The sequence below is a fragment of the Penicillium nucicola genome (genome assembly GCF_028828085.1).
Source record: "Penicillium nucicola strain IBT 29836 chromosome Unknown utg000010l, whole genome shotgun sequence".
NCBI lineage: Eukaryota > Fungi > Ascomycota > Eurotiomycetes > Eurotiales > Aspergillaceae > Penicillium > Penicillium nucicola.
In genome coordinates, this window is record NW_026643134.1 from 1,654,922 (window position 1) to 1,674,779 (window position 19,858).

A 19,858-nucleotide genomic window follows, 5' to 3' on the forward strand; every position below is an offset into this window, starting at 1 on the left:
TCTCTATAGACGGGGGGACAAACAGTCCGTTCATATATGTCACTTGATCGAGATGCAGACATATTTGCACCAAAACGGAGAAAGGAAGCCAAGTCTTGCCATATATTATCATGTCTGCTTAGTCTATGCACTGCTTCATTGAAATGATATGACCAGAGCCAGTCATACGGCTCCGCAAGTCATGTTTAAAATCGTCGACAAAAGTAAAAAGATATCATAGTAACCTTGGTGATGAACAAATAATTCGTAATATGGTATCTTCTAGGCATGGTCAAGTATATCACGCAGAGTCTCGTCAATGAAGTGTCGTTGCTTCCCAAAAAGATTGCTTGGGTGTTGGCTCAAAGAGAAATAATGATAGTCATCTCTTGGTATAGAAGATGCAGTCTTCTCCGCGATTCTTCGAAAGACAGCTTCCATTTTAGCCTTTCGCTTCACTTTCTGTGCATGCTCAGGCAAATACAACCTGACATACTGTATCAAAAATGCAGTAATGCCTGCCGCTATAGCTGTCGCGAAAGATGTACCAGACTTTTGCTTGACTGGCAGGGCCGTAACCGGAGAGCAGAGATGGACCGGCCAGGCGGAAGTGACTGCCTCACCAATCGTCCCGATATTGATGGCATCTGCACGGGCAGTTGGGCTGAAAGGCGACCGATTTCCGTTGGAATCGGTGGAGTGAATGCATATAACCTTTTCTTCGCCTGCAGGGTATGCTCGGTCGTTGTTTCCACCGTTGTTTGAAGCGGCAGCAAGTAGTAGTACATTTTCGAAGTGTGCCCTATCAATCGCATTTTCCAACTCATTGTATCCAACAATATTCCGAGTAGGGAAACCAAATGACATGGTGATTATATCAACCTTCCACTCATTAACCGCATAATTTATTGCCTGTGTCAAGTTAAATTAGAGTCCTGGAAATTTAGACGCATACTCTTTGTAAGATCTCACCTTCGCGATCGTTTGAGGGCTAGACGGTCTTGTATCGCAAATTTTGGCGATGTATATCTCAGCATCTGGCGCATATTTTAATAGCAGCGCTGCAATAAATGTACCGTGTCCAGTGCGGTCATTGGCTTTTCCATTAGAACTTTCGTCGGTCCAGTCGTATCTATCTTTGATCTGGTCGACGCATGCATCGATATCAGGATGTTTCTCGTCAATACCGGTATCAAGAATCGCAATTTTGACGGGGCTTTTGGGAGGGCTTTGGATGAACTTTTCATAAACTTCCATGTACTTCACTTCCCATATTTTGTAATTCTGACATCTGCGTTCCAAACAAATGTTAGAAGCCCGGATTGGGGTGGTAAGAGGTTCATTTATACGCACGCTTCCGTAGTGTGACTATCCGCAATGCTGTCGTCGTCGAAGAATTCCAGACTATTTTTGTCGGCATTGGGATAGGAATCCGACCGTTGGATGCTTTCAGGTTGCGAATTTGAAGATTCTTTGTGCTGGCTTTGAATCACTTGACCCCAGCCATCAAAATCCAGATTTTGGGCGAATTGGTCGAGGTCATCTCGCGAGATATAACTAAACCCTTGGAAGAGCTCATCCTCTAGTGGTTGCACTACCTCCTCATATATAAGTTTTCGGATAGTATCGTCGTCCAGCCGGATTGCGTCCTCATTTTCCCAAACACTTGGGTCCAGACATTTCTCTACTGCATAGTAGAATTGAGAATTTTGAGGAATCTCAGCCTTGAAATTCTGAAACACTGTATCCGCATCTGTGAATTTCATACGATCAGCGGGATATACCCCCGATTGCTGAGCCAATGTTTCAAAAGGTGTTGCTAGGAACATCTCCATCAACATGACGCCTAAAGAGACAAGAGCTGGACACTGGTGAACGAGAACATCGTCGGGATCTATGTCCTCCAGATCTTCTTCATCCGTGCTAAACTCTCCCGGCCCACCGGCTAAAGACGAGGAGACATCAGGCCTAGCATCCAAGGAAGCTTGGATAAAAGGTTTCAAAGGAATTCTTGCGGTGTTTGTCCTGAAGAAATACACATTTGAAGGGCCCCAGCTGGGAGAAAGCCACGCAGTGCCATGCAGATGAAGGAGGGCATAACTAAGCAGTACTGCCAGGATTCGCTTTGTTTTATCCGTAAATGATCGAGACCGAGACTGCATGAATTCTTCGAGAGAGACGGGTGGTGTGTCAACTGCAAAGCAACACTTTTTGGATATCAATTTGAGAAGTCGGCCCTGACCATCGACTTTTAACTCAAGACGACGGTCAGATGGCCGGCTCTTGCGTATCGGTGGACATAACTGCGTCACTTTCATTTGTCTGGAATGCTTTTGTCGTTTTGGTTCTGTGATTTCTGTCTCCGTGACAAATTGAACTATTTTGTCTCTTTGTTTCTCGTCAATCCATACATGAGCCTCGTGCCACTCTTCTTCCATCGATATGAACATTTCAAAGTCACGTTTTGAGCAGGCATCCATTGTTATGCCCGGTGGTTTTCTATATGTACCAACGTGAAGCCTCATCCCGAAGTCATGCACGGGACGGCATTCACAGTCCTTTGACTCCAGAAGAGCGTTGAAGAGAGATTGAGCTGCATCCCACACATCGTCCGAAGGATTCTTTCTCTTTCGCCTCCGAGACTCAGGTCGATTATGGGACAAATTTGAAGGGCTCTCGGGGTATTTGACAGTGATTATGTTGTACCACTGCTCTAGATACTCAAGAAATTCAGCATGTGGTTGGAGGTCGAAGAATGCGTGAATGAAGGCCAGTTTTGCCTCGGTATCATGAGTCTTAATTTCTTGCCATAGCTTGCTTATCTTCAGTAGGCGGGCGTATCGGCGAGCGGGAGATTGGTCTGAAGCCTTTCCAGGTGGAATGATGAGACCCTTGATCCTGATTTCAAGATACGTCAACAAATCCACAACATGCTGGTTGTGTTCTTCCACAAAAGATTCTATGCGACATAAAAGTTCGCGAATCAGGATACACTGGGCCCATAAATGCGTGTACCAGTGCTCTCGAGGCGCTGCCTCTGAGCGTTTCAGGAGCTCGGCGGCTTCTCGCAATATCGCGACTGTTTCCTGCAGTAAGGAGAAACTCATGCTACCGTTCCACGGCTGGGAAATGGACGGGGCCAGAGTCATCGTTGAGACTCGAACGTGTGAACTGGCTTGATGCAGAAGAATCCCAAATGCCCACTGCAGAAAAGGAGAAGAGGGTGAGGCTAAGGCTGAGGCTGAAGCAGCTCGTGATTGGTTGGGCTGGACTGTCAGCGCCAGTCTGCTCCAGGGTTATCCCACTTTGCATGTCTTATCATTCATCGTCTGTTTCACTTGACACTTCTCGTCCTTCTTACCGTACAGGATTTGATCGAGAGGACAAGGTGGACGGCGTCTTTTGGAAAATTGGGGGCCAAACCCCGCGTTGGGTTCGGTTGAAGAGAGACCACTCCTAGTCTCGACCCTGATATAATGGCCTCGCAAACCTCGAGTATTGTGGAGCTCGCAGAACAATGCTTCTCGACCTTGCGACTATGCTACCAACTATCAGCGTCCATTCCACCGCGAGAGTTTTCGCTCCTGGAGAACCAAAATGCAAGATTCTCGATCTGGACTTCAAACAACGCTGTTTTCGGCCCAATTCGTGCTTCACTTGATCACCGGCTTAGAGAGGCACCGGAAGTTGCAGAGGTTGTGAAAGGTCTACTGGAGGCGCTCAATGATCATTTGCAAAGTTGTAAGGTACACACCCTGGTTGCCACGTTGACATATACTGATGGTCCAAAGGCCTAAGTTGTTTCAAATCCCTGGTTCAAGATTCTTCCTTGATGACTAGAGACAGTGCTGGTCATGACCACAGTCATTTTCTCCAGAGATCATCTTCGACAGAATTGACAAGACAAAACGTGGATGATGATAAACTAGACATTGGTGTACATGAATTGCACCAGGAGCGGCACATTCTCGAATCTAACATTCAAGCGGCATCAACCAACCCACCAAATGCGGCGAACATTAAATCCTTGCATAAGTTACCACTAATAAGTGGTCATCTTCAGAAAGTTCCACTTTCCAGCTCTGGTTGTATGACTTGTCGTCGCCGCGAGGAGAATTGCGACGAAACAAAGCCTAGGTGATTTTCTAGCGGGGTGATAGAGAATCATTATTCAACATCACTGACTTGTTTGCAGCTGCTTGAATTGTTCTACCGGCGGGTTCGTCTGCGAGGGATATAAGATTGAGCGACAAGGAGCTTCCAAAGTCAATAGCCCTGTTCCAACCTCCGAAAGGCTTGAAAAATATGCTGTCGCTGCCGGCAAAGAGATAGAACTTCTCAATAAGCTGTCTAATACGGTTCGAAAAGCTGGCCAGGAGTTATCAAATCGGAAAGCTGTCGATTTATATATCATTCAAGATGATGAAGGTAACAATGTTGAGCCGTTCCTCAAAACATTATTTGCCAAATACATCCAGGACAAATTTCCCGGAACCACAGAAGGTATAGTAGATCGCCTTGCTACTACAGCTTTGATTCGTCGGAAACGAATTCTATACCGACGTACTCGGTACGGTCAAAACCCGGTCAAAATTCACAAACCCAGACCACAGCCAATACATCAGGCGCCACAAGGTGACCAAGCACATGTATCTTCCTCTCACAAAGGGAATATCGAGAGTAGCAACCCAAGCCATCCCAAGGACCTTGCGCAAAGCATTGTCGAGACCGCTCAGACTTCTCAGACAAAGATCAGTGCGACGACTCTAACTCCGAGTCAATTCAAAAGAATATCAGTCCAGTCAGTTGTTTCAGAAACCAGGACCGTTGTTTTGGAACAGCACGAAGAGATAGTGTTTCCACCTTGTCCCATCGGGAATCTGAACAAAAGATACAAAGAGATACAGGCATCACACAATGAATCCTACAAGGGCTTTTTGTTGCAACTCTACGAACGTCTCCATAATTTGGAGACACCACGGCCTATCGAGACTTCATCGGCATACCAAACAGAAGCAAGGAATGCCAAAGAGAGACTTGAACTGACTATAGCTACAGACTGGGAGCAATTTCTGCGCTCTTTGCCGGAAGTGATCTGTCCATATTGTTTCCAAGCTCTTCCTGCAAGTGAAATGGCCACCGTTGAAAAATGGCGGTAGGTATCCCCAGAACCGCAACCCATCGATTGGCACTAATAACGCTGTTTAGTTCGCATGTAAGAAAAGACCTCGATCCATATGTTTGCCTATTTGAAGAATGTGAAGCCCCAGAAGCGCTTTTCAGCAACAGCAATGATTGGCTTGAACACATGAGAGGACACAATTTACGCTGGCAATGCAACGCCAAGTCACACGGTCTGCAACGTTTTGCCTCGAGAGATTATTATCTTGCCCACATGAAGGAGACACATCCAAGATCATATACTGAGTCACAACTTGATATCCTCGCTGATAGAAGTGCTCGCAAAACAAAACTGGTTTTTGAATCATGCCCACTATGTGGGAAATCAGACGAAAGTGATGACAGTCTTGTCGCCCATATTGTTGGTCATTTGAGATTGCTTGCTGTGAAATCTCTTCCTTCATACCAGTCGAAGCATGATGTCGATCAGCCTTCGGACACCTCCGACCCCAGTCATGGGAAAATCATCTCAACTTCTGAGGGTGAAAGTGCTAGCTCTGATCGAATGAGCATTACGTTCATCTTGGGCAGCGAAGAAAGAGATTCGTCATCGGACTTGGAAATGAATGATTCCAACTTTTTCGCTGATGAATCGGAGTTCGATGGAATTTCGAATGATCACCGCTGGCAATTTGAATGGGGATTCATCCTGAATCCTGCTCAACCAGACGATTTTGCTTTTGATCCGGTAATACAGAACATGCTAGCTTACTGTGCTGCTCCTTCGTTGGAGAGTCGCGAGGATGATACACAAGCATACTTCTTGCCTCCAGCAGAAGACGGTACTAATGAAATGGCCTCGCCATCCATAAGTCCGTCTTTAAGGTGGATCAATTGCATGAGGAGGTTTTCCACAATCGTGCACGAAATCCTGGTCGACAAAACTTCCAGATCGAATCACATGAGCCCCGGCGTGGCCATTCTTGGCGATAATTGTGAATGGGAAAGTGAAGACTCTTTTTTGGGAGCCAAAATCTCCCACAAGAAAAATTTCAGTCTACACAATTTCGAAACCAGCTTTGAGGCTAAGGTCTCTAGTAACAGAATTAAAGTTGCCCAAGCAATATCTTTGATATGTCCGAATGCACATTTCCTCATGGCCGGATTGAGTTCGAAATATGATCCCAGCAAGGGCATGATTCTCTGCACAGCAGAAAGTGTATCAAGGGCACTGAAATGGATAATATCCCTCGGGCCCGCGATTATCTGTTTGCCGGAAGCAATTGAGCGCCCAGTGTCCAGGAACGAAGCAAAGGAACTCAGCGATGCCCTCAATGAAGCTTTACAAGCGGGCATTTTCATATTTTGCTCTGCTAGAACCCCGCTGTTATACAGCAGTACTAACCTTGTATCGGCAAACTATCCAGAGTGTTTCAATATTGGTCCTATCGAAGATTTCAACTTCCCGCAACCGATGCAGAGCTTTGATAACATTGACTTTCTGTTCCCTGGAGCTTGGGACAATTACCCGCTCATGGGAACGCATCCATTATTGACTCCCTCCGCAAGCTTTGAGCCATCGATTGCAACAGCTTATGCTACTGGCTTAGCAGCGTTGATTATAACCTGTAGAACCTTTTTCCGTTCTGATCCCACTGATATGGGGGTTTTTGAGTTGCCTCAGCGTCGCCTTACGCACCAGGATTTGAAAAATATTTTCCAGGGTATCGGAGCTACCACAAAAAGTGACAAGTGGATGAAAGTCTGGGGTTTCTTCGACGATGTTTCTGCGGAGTGTGAGCGAAGTTCAAGACATTTGTGGTCTACAATTTTGACCGAGATGTACAAAAGAATCAATGCCATGCGCTTGGGAGAGGATGATGACATGACCCTTTACAGATGGGATGTTCTTGATGATATTTCATCGCGGTATAATCCTACAAGGCCATATCTTCTCGAGCCTAGAACCTCAGGGGATGAGATCGATACAGGCCTACTTGAACAACAATCATTCCTAGTTGCCCGTGAAGATGAAAATCGTTCCGAGGGGCGATATTACCTCGAGCCACTTCCACAAGATCTCGACATACATCACGCTTCTCCCACTTCTTCAACAGGTGCGATAATTGGCGATGAGGCTGTCAGTCGGGATGTGCTTTCATGGCTATCGAACCCCGAATATCCGTTTAATATTTCCAGGGAATGGGTCCCTAGCCCTTCTCGTGATTTACACCGCTCTGATGGGATAGATTCGTTGCTGTTCCTATCTGGTACAAGAGATGATGATCATGAAATTGATGAGCGTCATGGGAATCAGAGTACTAGTGCCAAGGAAGAAACAGACTCTTCTAGCTCAGACTCTGATGCCAGAACTCTGATGGGATTAAATAAAAAGAGAAGAACGCATTGAACTCTTTTTGCCTGCTTTGATGTTATGCAAACAAGACTTTTTTTGGACTAGGTGTGGTGTATATAGTTGTGTCAGAATATGGAGTCGAGCTAGCTTCGAGTAGAAGAGATTTGATATCTTGGAAGTAATCATAGAATCAAAAGGATGAGCAGTTCATATGAACAGACACATCAATACAGATAGATCAAAATAGTAAATGACAATTATATAAAATTAAAACTATTTACCGTAGAAGTGTAGGCTATATACATGCAAGAGCGCCCAGGCATCAATCTACAGCCCTCAAGCGAGACTCAAAATTATTCGTATCACATAAGACACATCTCATCATATGGCAGGGCCATTTTTCTCCAAGGAACTGGGATCCGCGCGATTATTCTTCGCAGTGCGGTAATTTTCGATGACGTGACCCTCGATAGTCTCATCGAAGACATCAACCTGGGTAGTGGCGAACTTACGAGCACTGACACCTCGCTCGAAGAGCAAATCCAGCTCGGCAAAGGTGCGGCCGCGTGGCTCCGGGACGCGGAAGTAAGTGTATATAATACAGAGGAAGCAGATTCCGCCCCAGAAGAAGCCGGCGTAGTTGCCCCAGTCCCAGGCGCTGGGGTTGAGCATGTAGGGTGTGAGGACGCCGCAGACGATGGCGACGATGTTGTATAGGTTGCGTCCTAGGACGACTGTTTTGATTTGCAGGCGGCGGGTGGAGAGTTCTGCGACGAGGGAGTAACAGACTGTTCCAACGGTGAGTTGGTAGAATAGGGCCCAGACTAGCATCATGGAGCCGGTTGCTAGGGAGCCTTGGTTTTTGTGATCTTCGGGGACTAGGCCAAGGAATCCCATGACTAGGAGCATTGTACAGAGGCCGCAGAGGCCGTAGAGACACAGGGTTCGACGGCCGATGCCGAGGGTCATGAGGAACCAGGCGCCGAAGACGCCGACCATGTTGATGCCGTATTGTCCCATGGCGAAGGCGTAGGAGTTGCTGGAGCTCAAGCCGGCCTGTTCTAGGAAGTAGGTCGAGTAGTTGGAAAAGGAGTTGCCACTGAGGTTTTGAATGGCCCAGACCATGCAGACGATTTCTGTGCGACGAAGATCGGTACCCCGGAAACAGTCGAGGTAACTGGCACCCTTGGTGATTTTAGCCTCGAGAGCGGTCGTGTGCACCATCATGGCAACAGTCTCTTCGGGATCGAAATCCGTATCTATACTCTTGCTGGTCAATCGCTCGAGCGATCGCTTCGCATCTTCTGTCCGCCCTTTGCGAACCAGCCACCACGGGGACTCGGGCGCAAGCCAAATACCAATGAAAAGAGGCAGAGGCCACATCCACTGAAGTCCATAGGGAATCCGGTAGGCCCATTCGTCATTTCGGTTCAACATGCCCTTGATGACACCAATGCCAATAAGCTGGCCAAGACCCCAGCAGAAATTGACATATGTCGTCAAATATCCACGCAGAGCCACGGGACAAACCTCCGAAGCATATGTGATGGTCAAAGTCTGGAAGACACCCCAAGGAATACCACACAGAATCTCCGCTGCAAGCAGGGACTGTACATTCTGAGCCGTGAAGAAAATAGCCGTCCAAGCGCTCACCAGGATGAGACAGGCCATAATAGTGTACCGATAACCAAATCGCTCGGACGCCCAGCCATTGATGAACAGCCCAATGATTTCACCACAGTAAGCACCGTTGCTCAGACCTGCTTGCCACTATATGACGAGAGAATTGTCAGTTTTCATCGTTCTTCCACCGCCGCACAATTGAAGTCTGGAAGTGATCGACATACCGATGCGGAAACTTGGTATGTACCATCGGCCAGCATCTGGCCATACTTGCGATTGAATTGAGGAAAGGCGTAAAAGTTATTGACCAAACTGATGTCGTAACCCTCCATGGCAATGCAAGTCGAGATGAGCACGCTCCACATCACAGCCTTCGGGTACAATTTGATACCCTGCAGCAAAGTCATGGACTGCTCCTTATTTGTCGCGGCCTTGGCATTCTCGATCACTTTCTCCATGGACGCATTGGAGGGTGGTGACGAGTTGGGGTATTTGTAGTCTGGGGGCGCTTCCACGGGGGTGATGGCATCCTGTGCCTTAGGGTCGGCCATGGTGAATTGGCGGAGGGGGAGCACCGAGAAAGATATATCAAAGAAACGCAATGGACGCTTGAGGGTGAAAGAGAGTCTTGGAGGCGAAGGTGTCGAGGCAGGGTTGCAAGTCGAGTGGATCGTTCGGAAGGTCAGGGGAGAAAAAAATCAGAGTACCCACAGCGCAGGAAACATCGCACACGGCCAAAATTTCCCTCTTGACTCCGGGAATTGACGAGAGAAAAAAGGGACTAGCAGACTGACAAAGAGAGGCCAAAGAGTAATTGGCGGGGAAAGTCCAGAGTCCAGCAAATTTTCGCGGGATGAGAAGCTTGGCGCCGGATGGGGCAATGGGGTCAGTGACATTGGCCCAATTGGTCTGCGGCTTTTTACTTTTGGCTGTGTCTGTTCTTGGTGAGGGTTCGAGGTGAGATGCTAGCTGCTAATGGTCAAGCCCTGGTCTAGATGTGTTCCGATCTGCAGTCACTTCCCCCGCGTGGCCGGTTCTCCCCCTTGCAGCCGACTTTGATATCAGATCTTGATCAAGGCCTTTGATATGTCATCTATAGCGTCTATGGTATTGACGGTATAGCATCGATAGCAAAATATACAAATTCATGCCATAATCCCAGCAGTATAAAAGTATAAAATAAACATTCGCAGCCTCGGAAGGTTTGTGAAAACTCAAAAGCCAAACTCGTTGCCTGGGGGCCTGAAAAACAAGGCCACATTTCATAACGTGGTCGGCAAGCGAGTGGGCCATGTAAGCGAGTGGGCCACCCAACCACTTTTTCTACACTTTTATCGATATATCTCAACCATAACGCTATTATATTGATTAATCTCTTCTTAGACAGGCATTCTTCTTGTGCCCTATCTCGCTACATTTACCACATTTAGGTGGGCGCCGCATAACCGGTGCTTGCGTAGCCTGCGCCAGCGCTACCCTCGGTCCTGTTCTTGGCTGAAAGAACTGATTGTGAGCTTCCTCTAGCTCTAATGCTTCTTGTACTGATAAACCGTCATCGTGGGCTATCCATCTATTCACACGAGCGCGCTTTTGCCTTTGTGTAGCGTTGGCGGCACGTAGTTGCTTGTTTTCTTCCTCGAGAAGTATACCGTTCTGCATTGCGACTTGGCAGCCTTTAATAAGCTGGTTTAGCGCTGCCTGTGAAGGCGAGGGTGGGCTATTTGAGCGTTGCTTAAGGAACTCTTTGATCGAGGATGCTTGCTTTAGAAGCTCGTTAACGTTCGCGGGTGTATGTGGGTAAAATGCGCTTGTGTCACTGCCACGGCTGGAAGGTGGCGTCGGCGTCCGAAGTTGAATATTGAGCTTTGATAGCACTTCTTGAGGATCGAATGGTACTAATCCTGCTGCTTGAAAGCTATTCTTGATTGTGTCTGTTTTAAATGCGTTGACACGAGCTTGTGGATATGCTAGGAGGAAGTTAAGCTTGTCGATATGGTTGATCCCGAGCCGTATTTTGTTACCGACTAAGGTACCGTACGATTGCTTCAAAACCGCGAAACATCCGATATCAAGAGGCTGTAAAAGATGCGATGAATGCGCTGGCATACAGATTGGTATAATATCGTGATCCGCGCAAAGTTGATCGAATTCTGGCGTAAGATGGCTTCCGTGTCCGTCGAGGACTAAGAGTCGATATTTTCCATGCGTACGACTATTTGTCGACGGAATAAATTGCTTTTGAAGCCAGCGAAGGCCGATCTTATCGGACGTCCACCCGTTCGCACTAACTTCGATACGCCAGTCGCGTGGAAGGTCTTTAAACCACGCTTGATTGTATTGCTTACCCTTAAAAATAAGGGTCGGTGGAAGCGCCCACCCCGAAGCGTTAACTGACTCGATTGCAGTTACCCACTCACGGTTTCCTGGCTGTAAAACTGATCTCCGACCGTAGTATTCTGATCGGGTAATCACTTTTTGATTCGCACAAAGGCCCATTGCGAAGCCAGTCTCGTCAAAGTTATAGATATCGTCCGAAAGGATACCGTATTGCTGAATCGTGGCTTGCACAGTGTTGAACCACTCTTGAATAATCTTTGGATCCTCTTGCTGTGCCCGCTGGTAGTCGTATCGTCGTGAAAGGCGAGAACAAAGCTCTGGATGGCGTTGGGTGAAGTTATATACCCATTTTTCGCCGACGGTTTGGATGGGGGTAGAACCACGCTTCGCGAGTAGGATATTCGCCATTTCTCGTACGTGAGCTTGTGTAGGGGCTGCTCCACGTAGATCTAGCGATAGTATCCGCTGCTGAAGTAGTTCCTCTTCAATTTGTGTCATTTTATGACAATTTGCGCGAGATTCAGCGCGGTTTGTAGTTCCGCGTAGTCGACGCGTGAGCGTAGTGCGGGGGACCTGAAATTGGTCTGCGGCCTGCCTAATAGTGCTAATCTCTTTACTCTTGATAGCCTGTATAGCAAGTAGGATACGGCCTTCTTGCTGAACGGAATTTTGGCTCGATCTGACGCGAATTGGAGGCATGGTGGTTGATAGAAAACAGATAGATAGACCGGGATGCGAAAAAGTGGTTGGGTGGCCCACTCGCTTACATGGCCCACTCGCTTGCCGACCACGTTAAGTCATGATATTGGTATCTAGATGCACATGAGAACACAATGAGAGATGAAATCGCAGATCGACCCCATCTTCTAAAGACGGGCAGGAGGGGCCCCAGACACATGGGCCTCAGTAGCAGACTGAATGCGAGCACCAAGATCAGCATTGACGCGACGGAACATATCATAGGTAGCCTTGCGCACGCGTTCATGAGCACCACACAGGTGACCAGAGATGTTACCAACAAAGTTCTCCTGCTGGCCGGGGGTACGGCCAAGAACCTGCCACAGACCATTGGCCTGGACGTAGTCCTCCGAGGTCACGGGGTACTGCTCAGCAACAACAGCGCCGGTCCACTTCTCGTGTTCCTGGCTGGCCTTAACGGGCTTGTAGGCAATCGGGCGGAAGGTAGAGGGGTAGTTAGGGTTAGCACCGTAGTTACCATTAACATTCATGGGACCGTCACGGTGAGTTGGGTTGAAGGCTTTCAGGGGGCAGTTGACGGGGATCTGCTCGTAGTTGCCTCCCAAGCGGTGGCGGTGGGTGTCCGGGTAGGAGAAGAGGCGGGACTGGAGGACTGGGTCGGCGGAGGGTTCGGCGCCGGGGACCATGTGGGAGGGAGAGAAGGCTGCCTGTTCAATTTCCGCGAAGTAGTTCTCTGGGTTTTTGTTCAGCGTGAAGCGACCAAAGCGGCGCAGAGGCACTTCGCTGTGTGGCCAGACCTTTGTCAGGTCGAAGACGTTCCAGCGGAACTTCTCTGCTTGCTCGGGGCTGAGAACTTGCACATAACAGGTCCAGGAGGGATTCTCGCCGCGCTGAATTGCCTCGAAGAGATCCTGGGTGTGCCAGTCGGGGTTCTCGGCGGAGAGCTGAGTGGCCTCGTCGTTGGTGAAGGTCTTGTTTCCCTGGTCAGTCTTACAATGGATCTGAACATAGTTAAAGGTTCCGTCGGGCTTGATCCACTTGTAGGTGTGGCCAGAGTATCCGTTCATGTGGCGGTATGAGTACGGAGTGCCGCGGTCACTAAACAGGTGCATGACCTGGTGGACGGCCTCGTGGTGGGTGGACAGGTAGTCCCAGAACATAGTGGCATCCTTGAGGTTGGTCTGGGGGTTGCGCTTCTGGGTATGGATGAAGATTGGGAACTTGGCAGGATCCCGTAGGAAGAACACCGGGGTATTGTTGAACACCCAGTCCCAGTTGCCCTCCTCGGTATAGAACTTGATGGCGAAACCGCGAGGATCACGGGCACTATCGGGGGATCCCTTCTCACCACCGACGGTTGAGAAACGAGTCAGCATCTTGGTCTTCTTGCCGACACCCTTCAGCATATCAATTGTGGTCTATGTAACGGATTAGCCCAATATCCATCCTCAATATCATAGTCGGTACGGTACATACGATGTCACTGATATCGTCGGTAACTTCGAACTCGCCGTAGGCACCGGCACCCTTGGCATGAACCACGCGCTCGGGGATGCGTTCGCGGTCAAAGTGTGCCAGGAGATCAATCAAGTGGAAATCCTGAAGCAGCAAAGGGCCATTGGGCCCAATGCGCTGAGCAGCCTGCGGGTCCATAACCTATACCCATATGTATTCTTAGATCGCGTCAGGTTGGAGAGATGTGTGAAGCATACCGGACAGCCATTTGAGGCTGTGTAGACCGGAGTCTCATTGTAGCGGTAGGTTTCTATGAGAACACCAAGTTAGCTCGAGCTGGTAGAGGCAGCGACACCAACTTACTAGGCTCGGTATCTTGACCCATCTTGGCAATTCGTCTTGCAATCTATGGAAAAAGAAAAAATGGGAGCTCTGAGGGTATTGCGGGGCTTTATATACGTCCTCAGCCAACGCCAAACACCGAGAAAAAAAAACCAATGAAGCAATTGGACCCACTGGCGGTTTTGATATGGAATCATCAGCTACTGATTGGCTGATTGGATCTGCAGAGCGGTTGTTCTTTGAGACCACCGCTTATGTTTATCTCCATGTCATTATAAGGTAGCATCTAAGTTTGATCTATAGTCGGCATCTGGCCCGACGTACCCTATACTCATGCCATATGCATCGGTCGGCTACCCGAGAATATTTTGTAAAACCAGGTCTCAAGAAATAGGAGAGGAATGAACCTGGATTCCGAAGTGGATTTAAGCTAGACCGAAGTGGAAAAGAGCTCAATCGTGCGTTTGATATCCGTTTCAGGCAGGCCATTCCTGTTCGTGTTCGGACGGGCACATTTAGGAAGTCGACAGCGGAAACGGCCACTGAGTCCTGCTGAGGCTCTGTTTTGCCTTTTCGGTATAAAGAGAAGCTCCTCAACCTGGAGACTATTTACGTCAATGTTTTGCTACACATTTTTTCCAAATGGCAAGTTATAAGTTTGGTAGGTTTCCCCTTTCTCCCGTATTTCACCTCTAGCCCCACCTTATTCGTAGAACTAGGAATCAGGTCAGAATATGCCAAAGTCTCAATTGACCTCTCACAAATTCATTTCTCTCTTGTATGTCGTGTGGTTCCCACCAGTAAGTTACGGGACGACCCGATCGGAGATTACATCGAAATTCATTTGGCCTTTGTCATTATGAATGACAATCCTCCAGGGCTCCTATAGTCTTGACTTCGAGGAATGTATTGACAAATCTAGCAGTAATAGCAGTAATACTCCAGTAACCAAAATGCCTCCATTGGAATTTCTTCGGATAGGGTTCTCGTACATGAGCTGGTAAATCCAAACATGTTCTAGCAAACAATCGTAATGACCTTGAATAGGGGAAACAGACGGAGGGGTCCCCCACCTGGTAACGCCAGTAGCACCGTGCCCGCTTGGAGCTGAGAGGAGCAGAAAGAAGAAACAGAAAACAGATTGCTCGTTCGCATGTTGGTCGTATATCTTGGCTTGTATATAGAAGGAAGTGCAAAATCGATGGCAAAAGCAAACAAGTAAATCACAGAATATGGGAGGGTATATCAACCGCCCGCGGATTTTCAGTCCATCAGGTCAGTTGGAGCAAATTGAACAAACGACATACTATGAAGGCATGCATGGAGGTGAGAGGGCGGGGACAGCGACATTGTCGCTCCGTGCGCATGTTGTGATGGCCACTCTAGTGGTCCATATCAGTCTTATAATAAAAAAGGTCGGCTATGTGGGAACCGAAATGGATGTAGTGGTCGTTGGCAGGGTGGTGGTAGGATCATTGCACCCGAACCACCCAGGAGTTTTGCAAGTAGTAGTTGTTGCGGTTACTGTGGGTAACGTTGTCGTAACGGTAGGCGCCGGGGTTGCGGTTGTGGTAGTTGCAGGATCATTACACCCGAACCAACCAGGGGTTTTGCACGTTGTGGTTGTAGCTGTATTTGTCGGAGAAGTCGTGGTGGTGGTAGTAGTGGTAGTAGTGCTTTCGTCTAAGCATCCCCACCACCCAGGGGTCTTACACGTCGAGGTCCTGGTATAGGAAGTTGTTGTTGAGGTTGTGGTAGTGGTAGTGATCTCCGAGCCATTGCTTCGGAAGAACTTCCAGAGTTCGCAATCAAAGCATTCCTCGTCTTCGACACATTTCGGGACAGTGTCATATTTAAGGATAACATCAGATATCACATTTTCGATCTTGTGAGTGCCCAGCCCAACACGCCATCCCTTGTCTGCAACGGTATCATATGTGCATATTTGTCCGCTATGGCAAACCGACTCCATCGCGTAACCGCCCCATGTGCAGATCGAGTTGATTCCGTTACAAGTGCCCATGTATATCGGATCTGCAGTGTGCCCAAAGTGATAGGCACCGGTATGTCGTCGTGTTTGCGGGAGTCTTGGATCGTACCCAGGCGGACTTGGGAGACCAAGCCGGGCTGCCGGCAAAGCTTCTGGGATAGCCTCAAAAGTAACTACGGGCAATCCAAACGTTAGCCCGACCAAGCTGGTCATTGCTCCGCCCAAGGAATGGCCTGTCATCCAAATATTCGAATCCGGGTAAAGCTCGGTGACATTGGAGTAGAGCTCAATTGCAGCCTTATAGTAACGGTTTTCATCGTTCATAGACTCAACAATGCAAGTCAAATTTGCTGTGAATGTAGCAGTTTGACAATCACAGGCTTGTCTCCACAGGTAAGAGCCTCCTTGCCCGCAGCAGCAGCTGAAAAATAGATTGTCGTTGACTTTGTCGTTGGTGGTTGTACCCGCGCCATCAAAAAGGGCCGGCGAAGTACCCTTCAGCGAAATAACGACAGTGCTGTTGGTTTGATCTGAATAGATATGCCCTCTAAGTCCATCTTTTTGCCAACCAAAGCTCCCCGAGTAGTTGAATTGCCCGTGTATAGAGTGCCACTGCCCCGTCCCGGGTTCCTGAATATAGTCATTTGCGGTCATCTGAGCGAATGTCAAGACCGTCTTCTTGTCTGTGATATCTGGCCCTTGCAGGGTGTCCATGACCCACTCATCTGCAGACAAGGCGGCTACAGAGCCAGAAGACCGCGCAGTGGCCAAATGCTCCTCGATCACCGAGAGTCGTCGATCGGCCAGTCGTTGTATTGTAAGAGGGCTCGAAGAGGCAAGCAGAGATGACTCCGACGCAATGTATTCGGTTTCATCGCCATCCTCCGATACAGCCCGAAGCCGAGTGTCGGCATTGACATCGAGTCTTACATGGAGATCGGGTTGATCATAGGTACCGCGATGAAAGATGTGTCGCAAAGACTATGAGTGTAAGTACAATCCAAATGACACGGCTTTTGTTGGGGTGGCGTAACTCACAAACTCATGCGTCTCAGGTGTACCTCCAGATCCCAACGGTACCTGTGGCGGGATGATAGGAGCTTGTAGAGGTGGATGAACCGAGGCAGAGGTTGCAGTTGACAGTACTGCAGCTGAAAACAGAAGGCTCTGGACACTCAGCCCAAGCCATGAGCGCTTTCGAGACATGATGGATGATCAAGGAAACTTGTAGACTTGGAGTCAAGGGACTATCGGGTTATCGGTCACCTTATCAAGTGACGCAGTGCGGAGACAGCACGTGACTTGTACCGTGACGCGATCCCCGTGATATTGTCAGCTTGGTTGGAACTTCCAATGAGATATCTTCTAGATTCTGTGGAATTATCCGATTCTTCTCTTCCAAGGCAGAAGCCTTGATTGTACATGTAACAGGGGGGGCAGCTCAGGTGATCGACACAAGCCTAATCAGCTGAACGGAGCGGAGACACGCAACTAGTGCCTACCCAAAATGTCTGGCCCCTCTGATAGTGGCTCTGGGCCCTCACTCTCACAATTCACCAGAATGGAGAGCCCAGTGAAATCTTCTCCCACTTTGACGGAGCAAGAGGACCCAAGAACTTCTCTATCGACTAATAATAAGGAGCAAGAGAAAGGTCCTGATGTGTTCGATCGACGGGGCTCTGCGGACTCGAGCACTGCCGGTGATGGGCAAGCAGACGAAGGGTTTGTGCTTTCACGGAGCTTGCAAGATCCTCAAGAGGAGCTGCCGATTGAATTGATCAGCTTGGCAGATCGGTAAGTTTGGTCAGTTGAGTTCTCAAGCTTCAGCGTTGTATCTGACAAGCTTTTTTGGGCTAGGTTCGTCAACTCCTTGAGTGCCAAAGTCCACAATTCGCCTCCTACGATCGATAAGATTTCCGAACTTTTTCAGGTATTCTACAGTCGTGCGGAGTCTCACATAGCCACTCATATTTCCGCCCTCATATCTCGCATCAACCGAGACCTGTCACCTCAGGTCCCCACAAAACCCCCGCGGGGAAGTGCGCTGTCAAAACTGAGCAGCAAACGCTCCCAGGATGATGTCAGACCGGCAGCGTCAGGTCGCCAAATGATGACTGCATCAGAAGTAGCTGAAAAGCGAAAGGCTCGTAGGGTTCTGGAAAACAAACGAGGCGCCTTGGAAGAAGCTGCCGAACGAAGAGTTTGCGAGATCGTATATGACAAGCTCTGGAGACATAAGAGTACATTGGATGATGTTCGAGACGAAAAGCTGCGATCTAAGACCGCAGCTCTGCTGCTGGTCGGCATTAACTTGAAAGATCTCGGAATCGACCTGGATTTTGATTTAATCGATGAGCAGAAGCAGGATGAGGCAAATGAGTTCCTTGCCCAGGCTAGAGATTGTCTTGCAAAGATGAACGACTACAAGTATCCTCTTGGAAAGCTTCAGCAGCTTGCCGCAGCTCATAAGGCCATCGTCGATGCCCTTACTAAACTTTTGCCATCTTCCTCTTCTGCAGATGAGATCCTACCGACGCTCATTTATTCACTCGTCACTTGCCCACCAGAAGGAATTAACATAGTCAGCAACCTTGTCTTCATTCAGAGGTTCAGATCTTCGAGTAAAATTGATGGAGAAACTGCTTACTGCTTGACCAATCTCGAGGCAGCAATTAGTTTCCTCGAAAACGTTGATCTTTCAACATTGCGAGCCGATGAGCTTCAGGATGGGCCTGTCAAGACTCCGAGTACGACAACGACGCCATCATCTGAACATGCTGATCCTTTCCGGCCACCCAGAGAAGTTACAACTTCTTCGATCACGACCGTGTCAGCTTCACCGGAGCTGTCAAAGCCAGAAAACAAGGAACCGATCTCTTCAACGTTACCAAAGCCGCGGCCTTCCCCGACACCACAACAACGCCGCCTGAGCAACCTTTTCCAGCCTCCATCCAAGGTATTAGGTGCCGCGAATGACGCTGTTCGCACCACTGCCGACCAAGGCTTGAAGAACATTGGCGCCACTTTGGATAGCAGCTTTAACTTCCTGTTTGGCCGTCTCAAGGAAATGCAATCCGGACCGCAAGGAACGGGCACAGAGTTACCAAAAACCTTGGCTGAAGCTCGCCGTCTAGTCACTATGCCGCCTGTTTCCGCCGAGAACCAAGACTTGACTCAGGACGAGATTGCAGCGATCAACTCCGTATCCATAGATGATAGCACACCCCCACGCAGCAGTTCACGTCTCACCGGACTTTCCAGTGGGGGTCCTGCCTCTCGTGATCGAAGTGCAGACAGCACCAGGACCCAAACGAGCAGCAAGAAGTCCATCGCCACATCAATTCGAGAAGAACTTGCATCAAACTCTGCCATCAGTCCTACTCCCCTCGAATCAATGCGGAATTTCGGTAACACCCTCAACCCTTTGAACCACATTCCAGGCATGATGAAAAATTTTGGCCGCGCACCTGAGACTCCTGGTGCCCGATCCGTTTCACCATCCGGGCTTGACCGATTCAAACCATCACCTGCCTCGGTTGACAGCACCAGCGTTGCAGTCAGCCCTCTCCCCACTCCGTCACTGAAAGTGGATCCTCCGATCCAACGCTTCCTTGAGACACAGGATGCGAGCGATCTTCGAGTTGGAGATGTGGTCGTTTTGCTAGAAGACTATAAAAGACTAGCAGCTGCTCTATCCAAACCAGCCTAGTCTCGATTACACCTCCATAACTTAATCACAACATTTGTGGGCTTCCGTCTAGCATTTCATACGGATTTCATTGAGATAAACCTCTCGCGCGAAACATTCTTGCATCACGCCCTACGGCGTTACTCCAGACATCTTAGTTTCTATGTCAGCTGGGCGAATAAAGGTTTAGACTGCTTCTTTTTGCGAGTAAGCTATGCATTCTTGATACATTATACATCATTTTAGCAGAGATCAACCTTTCCCAATA

General features: G+C 48.6%; 6 protein-coding genes across 6 annotated transcripts; 2 read left to right on the plus strand and 4 right to left on the minus strand.

Annotated features, from left to right (window-relative positions):
* Positions 1 to 261: 261 nt before the first annotated feature.
* N7511_009185 (S8 family peptidase) lies at positions 262 to 3,128 on the minus strand (the record flags this gene model as incomplete). Its single annotated transcript, XM_057131562.1, has 3 exons — positions 262 to 891; positions 952 to 1,270; positions 1,333 to 3,128. 3 exons carry the CDS (start codon positions 3,126 to 3,128, stop codon positions 262 to 264), a joined length of 2,745 nt encoding a protein of 914 aa, XP_056979550.1.
* A 327-nt stretch (positions 3,129 to 3,455) lies between these two features.
* N7511_009186 (Peptidase S8/S53 subtilisin/kexin/sedolisin) lies at positions 3,456 to 7,510 on the plus strand (the record flags this gene model as incomplete). Its single annotated transcript, XM_057131563.1, has 4 exons — positions 3,456 to 3,720; positions 3,909 to 4,116; positions 4,175 to 5,134; positions 5,188 to 7,510. The coding sequence occupies 4 exons, from the start codon at positions 3,456 to 3,458 to the stop codon at positions 7,508 to 7,510; spliced, it is 3,756 nt and encodes a 1,251-aa protein (XP_056979551.1).
* Positions 7,511 to 7,837: 327 nt separating this feature from the next.
* Positions 7,838 to 9,630, minus strand: N7511_009187 (putative MFS alpha-glucoside transporter; the record flags this gene model as incomplete). Its single annotated transcript, XM_057131564.1, has 2 exons — positions 7,838 to 9,226; positions 9,304 to 9,630. 2 exons carry the CDS (start codon positions 9,628 to 9,630, stop codon positions 7,838 to 7,840), a joined length of 1,716 nt encoding a protein of 571 aa, XP_056979552.1.
* A 2,652-nt stretch (positions 9,631 to 12,282) lies between these two features.
* Positions 12,283 to 13,955, minus strand: fgaCat (catalase easC; the record flags this gene model as incomplete). Its single annotated transcript, XM_057131565.1, has 4 exons — positions 12,283 to 13,533; positions 13,592 to 13,771; positions 13,828 to 13,880; positions 13,934 to 13,955. 4 exons carry the CDS (start codon positions 13,953 to 13,955, stop codon positions 12,283 to 12,285), a joined length of 1,506 nt encoding a protein of 501 aa, XP_056979553.1.
* A 1,377-nt stretch (positions 13,956 to 15,332) lies between these two features.
* atg15 (triglyceride lipase ATG15) lies at positions 15,333 to 17,108 on the minus strand (the record flags this gene model as incomplete). Its single annotated transcript, XM_057131566.1, has 2 exons — positions 15,333 to 16,883; positions 16,941 to 17,108. The coding sequence occupies 2 exons, from the start codon at positions 17,106 to 17,108 to the stop codon at positions 15,333 to 15,335; spliced, it is 1,719 nt and encodes a 572-aa protein (XP_056979554.1).
* Positions 17,109 to 17,409: 301 nt separating this feature from the next.
* N7511_009190 (VPS9 domain-containing protein) lies at positions 17,410 to 19,611 on the plus strand (the record flags this gene model as incomplete). Its single annotated transcript, XM_057131567.1, has 2 exons — positions 17,410 to 17,696; positions 17,760 to 19,611. 2 exons carry the CDS (start codon positions 17,410 to 17,412, stop codon positions 19,609 to 19,611), a joined length of 2,139 nt encoding a protein of 712 aa, XP_056979555.1.
* Between the last annotated feature and the right edge of the window lie 247 nt (positions 19,612 to 19,858).